This window comes from Engraulis encrasicolus, chromosome 6 (genome assembly GCF_034702125.1).
Source record: "Engraulis encrasicolus isolate BLACKSEA-1 chromosome 6, IST_EnEncr_1.0, whole genome shotgun sequence".
Taxonomy (NCBI): domain Eukaryota; kingdom Metazoa; phylum Chordata; class Actinopteri; order Clupeiformes; family Engraulidae; genus Engraulis; species Engraulis encrasicolus.
In genome coordinates, this window is record NC_085862.1 from 46,650,986 (window position 1) to 46,658,801 (window position 7,816).

The 7,816-nt window shown below is 41.3% G+C and overlaps 2 protein-coding genes across 2 annotated transcripts; both read left to right on the forward strand.

Moving 5' to 3' along the window:
* The first annotated feature begins 512 nt into the window (after positions 1 to 512).
* On the forward strand, positions 513 to 2,694 carry LOC134450429 (complement C1q-like protein 2). Its single transcript, XM_063200272.1, has 3 exons — positions 513 to 881; positions 1,201 to 1,323; positions 2,196 to 2,694. Exons 1-3 carry the CDS (start codon positions 590 to 592, stop codon positions 2,474 to 2,476), a joined length of 696 nt encoding a protein of 231 aa, XP_063056342.1. The 5' UTR covers positions 513 to 589; the 3' UTR covers positions 2,477 to 2,694.
* A 2,433-nt stretch (positions 2,695 to 5,127) lies between these two features.
* On the forward strand, positions 5,128 to 7,411 carry LOC134450430 (cerebellin-4-like). Its single transcript, XM_063200273.1, has 3 exons — positions 5,128 to 5,370; positions 5,558 to 5,680; positions 6,847 to 7,411. The coding sequence occupies exons 1-3, from the start codon at positions 5,148 to 5,150 to the stop codon at positions 7,134 to 7,136; spliced, it is 636 nt and encodes a 211-aa protein (XP_063056343.1). The 5' UTR covers positions 5,128 to 5,147; the 3' UTR covers positions 7,137 to 7,411.
* The last annotated feature ends 405 nt before the right edge of the window (positions 7,412 to 7,816 follow it).

The window sequence follows — 7,816 nt, forward strand, 5'->3', positions numbered from 1 at the left end:
ATTCTGAGGGCACTTCAAGTTACCTTCAATGGGTTTACTTGTTTTCAGACTTCCTTGTTTGACAATAAAACTGTCCTGGCTGTTAAGATAAACAAGTGGTGCCACGTACAACAGGCCCCACCCCAACAGTCCGATGTGACCTTCACCTGATTTTACTGAACAAGTAATGGGGTCGTCTAGTCCTAGTTCAGCTTTTCTGATCACTTAGAATTAATCTATTGAGTAGTTTGCATGTTGTCGTGTCTATGTTCATAATGTATTGCTTTTACCAAACAAACACACAAGCAAAAAGAAAGGCAAAGGAGCAAATAACTTGAAAACACAATTTTTATCACCTATGTATGACATTCATTGGCGGTAATCAAACAGGAAATGGCCTATTTTTCTCTCTCCTGCTTCCTTGTGAAAAAAAAAATTAACTTTCAACTGCATTCAACTACATTCATTGGCGGTAATCTTACAGGAAATGGCCTATTTTTCTCTCTCCTGCTTCCTTGTGGAAAAAAATAATAATTAACTTTCAACTGCATGTAAGGTATATAAACTTGACACACAGCACTGACACAAAAAGCGATATTAGGTGTTCAAGATGAAGATGAGTCCTCTGCTTGGTGTCGTGCTACTGCTCCTCTGCTCACAGAGCCGTGGGGAGGATGGACAGACCGTTGTCCAGGAGACCAGTTTCCAGGGGAACAGCGTTGAGGAGACCAGTCCTGTGGAAACAATTGTCCAGGAAACCAGTATGCAGGAGAGCAGTGTCCAGGAGAGTGTTGCGGAAGAAAGACACCTTGGCTGTGCTGACTGGGTGGCGACAGAGCTGCGAGAGCTGAGAGAGACTGTGTCTGCCCTGAAGAGACAAGTGGAGGAGGGGAAGGTCACAGGTAAATCAACAATGCAATACAGAACTTCAACAACTTCATCCATGTACCATGAGCAGAGATTGATAACTGTATTTCATATATGAAATGTTCAAATGTGGAAAGGAGCTCAACATTGTACACACTTTTTCCATTTCAGAGCAGGTGGCGTTTTTTCAGATGTGGATAGGAACCTTTTACTTTTGACACCTCTGGTTATGACAAATTCATTCTAGCAACAGCAGGGACTGATAACTGCATTTTAGACACCACATTTTCAGATGTGGATAGGAACCTAGCAGATAAGTGTGAAAATACTGTACACTATTTGCTCTCATTTCAGAGCAAGTGGCGTTTGGGGCAGCACTTGGCCCTGGTGGACACCGGGGTCCATTCAACACTGACATCACTATCATCTACCCGAACGTCTTTGCAAATGCAGGGAACGCCTACAACCCCAGCACCGGTAGGCTACTCACATTAGTTGGCCTAGAGTACAGTACAGCACAATCATGAGGTCAAGCCAGGGCTGGACTGGTCATCTGGCATACAGGGCATTTTCCTTGTGGGCCAACAGTTCCTGGGGCTGATGCTGTTGTGCGTTTGTTCAAAAAAGGTTGAAAAACCCTGGTCTACTGGTAGTGTAGGCAGTGGATGGATTTAATCATAATATAGTAGACAAGCAGGGGGCTGTGTGATGGGATGGTTTATGTAAAAATTCCCAGCCTGGTTTTTTTTGGTCCCAGACTACCGGACAACCATTTGACTTGAAGACATTCTTTACTTACCAAACAAGTTAAGTTGGAAGCAACAGTACAGCACATTTGAAATTTTGAGGATTAAATATTTAATCTGTTGTACTTTAATCATCACTCGTTTGGCTCTGCTCCTGCATTTAGCACACCTTTACATGTAGTCATGCTGTTGAAAAATTAAATATAAACACTCTTTTCTCCAGTAAGACAGTAGACAATTTTAAGTAAATTATAACTTAATTAGTAACTAATTAATTTTTAGTAACTTTTAGTAACTTATTTTTAGTAACTTAACTTAGTAACGTAATTAGTAACTTTTAAATTTTTATTGGACTGTGCTGCTCTAACAGCTTATGGACCTAGATGACTAGACTCTACAAGCCATTTTGTGTCTTAATGTGTGTTTACATGTGGATTGTGGAGAAGTGTCATGCAAGGCAAATTTCTGGGCAAACAGACAATAAAAGTTGATCTTATCTTATCTTATATGGTAGCGAGGAAGGACATGCCATTCAAAGTCTGGTTGTGATTATGCTTTACTTTACATGTGTAATCACCCCTATTCTGGTTCTGCTGTCCTCAGGTATCTTCAGTGCACCAGTGAAAGGGGTCTACTACTTCAGCTTCTCAGGCCACAGCTTGTCATCCAGGCCCATGGGTCTCCGCCTTATGAAGAATGGCCAACAAATGGTGACAATGTACAACCATGTAGCAGGCAACCGCTATGAGACAGGAACCAACGGCATGAACCTGCTGCTGGAGGAAGGAGACCATGTGTATATGAGGCTGAGGGCAAACACATGGATAATGGATAATGACAACATGCACAGCACCTTTATTGGTCATTTGCTCTTTCCCCTGTGAGACATGGCTTATACTCGTGGGCTAATTAAATCTTATTATTATTTTTAAAAGTTAGCATTCATGGTTCATTATTTTGTTTGTATGTACTGTACATATACACAAGCAATTTTTCTTTCTGACAATGTGCTCTTTTTGTAACTCAGTAAATATCCTGTGTAACTATTGTTTTAAATTGAATGATGTTTTAACAGTCATTGTATTGCATGCATTGCTGCCTTTAAATAAATGAAAATGTTTATTTTGATGTCTCCACTTGCAGTAGTTTCATATAACTGTTGTTCCCTTTTATGCTCCCTAGCTTCTGTAAACCAAATTACAAATCATACTGACAAAACGTATGTCCATTTAGAAAGTGTTAGCCTCTAAAATGTAGTTTATGTGTCTAATATTACAAGTGGGGCCGGGCACTAAAACTGGACTCAAATGACAAGACTATAAAATATACAAATTTGACGTTGGGTTGTGCCACATACATAAAGAGAATCACAACTGACAATCTTGTCTCCAACCATAAATATGGACACAATACTTGACGTTCTGCTTTAAGTTGTAAATGTCAAACTTGTTTGATTTTTACGATTTGCGGTCAGCAAGTCAAAATTCTATCTTAGAAAGTCGAACACAGTGAAGGAAACTTGCAGGACAATCACTAACAATGGTCCTGGGGGGGACATTCCACTGATTGTCGTAACGGGGGCTTTCATTATTACATTACATTGCATTGCACTTAGCTGACGCTTTCATTTATTCAAAGTGACCTACAGTTATTATTTTTCAGGGTACTGGTTGCAGGCCCTGGAGCAATGTGGGGTTAGGTGCCTTGCTCAAGGCGACTTCGACCATGCATGGAGATGTAGGGAGAGGTCAGGGGGGATTCGAACCTGCAACCCCTAGATTGAAAGACCAACTCTTTCAGTCAAGAATCAGGCCGATAGTCTTGCAGTTTGAGCCCAGCTTAAGCACCACCCCAACAGTTTGATGTGACCTTCACCTGATTTTGCACAAGAGCTAATGAGACCATCTACGAGTCATTGTTTATCTGTTCTGATCACTTAAGATGCATCTAATCAATATTTTTATTATGTAATGTTGTGTTTGTACACTGGTGAACACCGGGGTCCATTCAACACTGAGATCACTATCGTCTACCCGGACGTGTTTGCCAATGCAGGAAATGCCTACAAATTGAGCAAATTGTTACGATGTATAATCATGTAGCAGGCAGCCGCCCTGAGACAGCAACCAACGGCATGAACCTGCTGCTGGAGGAAGGAGACCATGTCTATATGAAGCTGAGGGCCAACACATGAATTTTTTACGCAGTCTCACCCCAAGTAGTCAATATCTGAGTACCTTTGACTAGACTGCAATTTTTGACGTCTTGGGTATTCCCTCCACGTCACATTTTGACTATGTCCTCAAAGGCGCCCCCTTGTGGCAGCATAACGTCATTGAGGTTAGGTTTAGGAATAGGTTTAGGGTTAGGCCACATAGTCAGAATGTGACGTGGAAGGAATACCCAAGACGTCAAAAATTGCAGTCTGGTCCAAGGTAGTCAGAAATTGACTACTTGGGGTGAGACTGCGTTGGAATTTTTGATAACGAAAATCACCACAGCACCTTTCTTGGTCACTTGCTCTTTCCCCTGTGAGACGCAGCTTGTTAGAGAGCAAACACATAATCATGGCACTATCGTACGTGACACATGATTTCATTATAAAATGTATATTAATGGTTTTAAAAAACATATCAAAATATTCATCACAATTCATCAAACATTTTGTTGTACTTTCATTATGCCATTCCAGAAAATGTCCAACATAAAGAAAGCAAACACATGTTTTTCAGCTTTGTGTGACCGTCCTGGACATCAAGGAAGGTCATATTCTGTATTCAAATTGTCTGGTTTGGTTTTAGCACTTTCAATCTGTGTGGCATATCTTCTGCGTTTTCTAGTAATAAAAAAGTGAAGATGGGACCAATTTCTGGCCAACACACAGTCTACCATTGAATGTGCCTGTATAGTTTGATTAATGTATTGATGGAGTTATTTGCAACAATACCAATTTTATTGGCAACATCTTCAGTGACCCTAGACAGAAGTAATGAAATGAGCAATTTAACTCACAAGTTTGCATCAAGTCATGGGTCACTTATTCCAGATGAAACACAGACGGGAGACCTATACAGTAGTTAGTTTATTTCCAGAATATTGACCATTCACAAATGGCATCTATTTCATGAATATTTCCCACCATATAGTCTCAGTGTCACCATTTTGAATAGCTCTATGACTGTTTTGGTCCGCAAAATTTGGTCAATGAGTGCAATTACTCTTCTAAATATTCATGAAAAATATCAAATTTGTGGCAGAATATGGGCAGCATATATTTTGGAAATAAAGAGCTAACAATGCTCATTGTGCCTTTAAAGTTTAATTTAAAAGACATACTCACTTTCAGACTTACCCAGTCTGACTTCAATAACACTCTTCTTTAAAAAAAAAAAAAAAAAAAAGGGTAAGCAATTTCTCTCCCCATTTCTCTCTCTCTCTCTCTCTCTCTCCAGCTCCCTTTGGGTAGTTAATCATCAACTGCACGTCATAGTAGCACAGTTAAATGACCTTCAGAAGCACACAGCACTGTCACACAAACCGGCCTGGGTGTCCAAGATGAGTCTTCTGCTTGGTGCTGTACTTCTGTTGCTGCTCTGCTCACAGAGTCATGGGGAGAGTGGACAGACTGGTGTCCAGGAGAGTCGGAAAGTCCCCCAGCAGGCCGATGCTGTGGTGGAGGAGAGGGACATTAAATGCTCTGATCTGTTGACAGAGCTGCGAGAGCTGAGAGAGGCGGTGTCCACCCTAAAGAGACAAATAGAAGAAGAGAGAAGCATAGGTAAATGCAGTACTTCTTATTACGCACTGTAGTGCACTACCATGTAATATAATGGCATTGTTCTATGGCACCATTTTAGCAACAACAGAGATTCATACTTGTACGTCATAATTAGTATATGACGCAGATGTGTATAGAAACATAAATAAATGTGAAAATATTGAACATCTTTTTTTGTCCGTTTCAGAGCAAGTGGCATTTGGGGCAGCGCTTGGCTCTGGAGGACACCGGGGTCCATTCGACACTGAGATCACCCTGGTCTACGGAAGCGTCCTTGCCAATGCAGGGAACGCCTACAACGCCAGCACAGGTACCTGTGGCTAGAGCAGGGATGGGCAACCGGAGGCCCGGGGACCACATGCGGCCCGCCTCCTCAATCAGTGTGGCCTGTAGATTATTAATAATTAAAAATAATAACAATAACGACCAGATTTGTTTTCAAACGACTACTAAATATAATATATTATAATGTTGGCCAATAGAGTGCAGGTCTATTTCTTCCAAACAATATGGGCAGTCAGTGAGCAACCAACTGCACCTTAAATTCATGTGGTCATGTGGCCCTCCGATGGTGGCGATGAAAAAACGTGGCCCTCCTCATCATAGAAGTTGTCCATCCCTGGGCAAGAGCATGGCCATGAGGTCAACGATTTGAAGTGCAGATGCTCTTCATACAGTATATTTTATCCAAACAAATTCTGTTAACACAAATGGAAGTTTTTTTTTAATTTGGAACTCCTTTGGATATAGCATTACCTGGGGTGAAAGACATGTCCTCACAGACTTCTTCATTGACCTTAATTTCCTTTCAGATTCATTTAGTAATAAGTCATCACCATTTGAACACTCTCCCTGTGTCTCAATCCACGCACTTGTGCACTTCGGGCACTGTGTTTCAGTGCCTAGGGTGCTCACGCTGAAAATTTCAATTGAGCCAGCGCACTGAAAGTGCTGGGATGATCCCCTAACAATGGCAGAAAAACGCAGTGCTTGAATGATGGACACTGCACGCACTAAATGGCCGCCATGTTGACAATGAAACTGAGGAAACGTGGCGTTCAGTTCAGTAGAAGAGTTTGGTCAACAGTCTACTAATTCTGTAGGTAATGTTGATGGGACACCAACCTTTTCATGCCAACCCAAGTATTGTATGTGTGATTGTTGCCCTTTGGGGTGAAGGAAATGTAAATACAAGCACCGAACGCTGTGCTTTGTAAACATTAGCCAACCGATATTTTGGCGAGCTAATGCCATGCTCAGCCGTCACTACCAGCGAGGGCACAGTGCATAATGCTCAAATTTGTCCACGACACTATGCACTGAAGACCTGTGCACTGACTGTCAGTGCACTGACAAAAGTGTGTGGATTGAGACATAGGGATTGTCTCCTCCACCGCTGATTTTTGTAAGCCTAGTCGTGAGAACCGCTATCCTGTCTGGCTCACATCATGTTTGTCTCTGCTCTGCTGTCCACAGGTATCTTCACAGCACCAGTGAGAGGGGTCTACTACTTCAGCTTCACTGGCAACAACATGTCCTCCAGGAACATGGGTCTCCGCCTGATGAATGATGGCCAGCAAATGGTGACAGCGTTCAACCACATGGTAACATCAGACGACACCCGTCCTGAGACAACAACCAATGGCATGAACCTGCTGCTGGAGAAAGGAGACCAAGTGTATATGAGCCTCAGGGCTGACACATGGATTTTTGATAACGGAAATCACCACAGCACCTTTGTTGGTCACTTACTCTTTCCACTGTGAGACACGGCTCGTTAGAGACCAAACACAATCATGACGCGATCTAACATCACAATGGGTTTGAATGAGGAAAATGTAGGCCTGTTTTTTATGGGGTTAAGCACATCATAACAAATCAACATGTTCATCTTACTGTAACATACATTTTTCTGCATTCTCATTATGCCTTTCCATGATACAATGTCCAATTTAAAGGAAACTAACGTATGAGTTACGTTTCCAACTATGTGTGCTCATGTTGTATCTATCAGTAAAAGTCATGTTCTGTGTTTAAACTAGCTGCTGTCTGGCACATTCAACTCATCTTGCATTTTACGAAAACATATATTGCATTACATTTCTGATCATAAAAAAATATATATGGAAGATGGAATACACTTCTACTCACTGTAACACATGCCATATGCCTATAGTTTGATTATTGTATTACTGCAATGGATTAATCACATAAATAATTACCCTATATTGACGACATCTTCAACAACCCTACACAATATAGAAAATCGGCAAAATTAGCACTTTAATTCATCTATTTGCATCATGTCATGGGCCACTTACTCCATTAAAACACATATGTAGGCTATAGTTACTGTTCCAGAAACACCATGCTATCTTACCTCTTACCACAGTTGGTATTCCACCAAAGACCAATGTTGGTCTAGGTTAATCTGTAATAGATAAAT

Excerpts from the sequence above, each read along its gene's own strand:
- LOC134450429 (XM_063200272.1), top strand. The coding sequence starts at position 590 with ATGAAGATGAGTCCTCTGCTTGGTGTCGTGCTACTGCTCCTCTGCTCA. Across the intron at positions 882-1,200 it reads GGAGGAGGGGAAGGTCACAG|AGCAAGTGGCGTTTGGGGCA; the intron begins GTAAATCAACAA and ends CTCTCATTTCAG. Across the intron at positions 1,324-2,195 it reads CGCCTACAACCCCAGCACCG|GTATCTTCAGTGCACCAGTG; the intron begins GTAGGCTACTCA and ends TGCTGTCCTCAG.
- LOC134450430 (XM_063200273.1), top strand. The coding sequence starts at position 5,148 with ATGAGTCTTCTGCTTGGTGCTGTACTTCTGTTGCTGCTCTGCTCACAG. Across the intron at positions 5,371-5,557 it reads AGAAGAAGAGAGAAGCATAG|AGCAAGTGGCATTTGGGGCA; the intron begins GTAAATGCAGTA and ends TGTCCGTTTCAG. Across the intron at positions 5,681-6,846 it reads CGCCTACAACGCCAGCACAG|GTATCTTCACAGCACCAGTG; the intron begins GTACCTGTGGCT and ends TGCTGTCCACAG.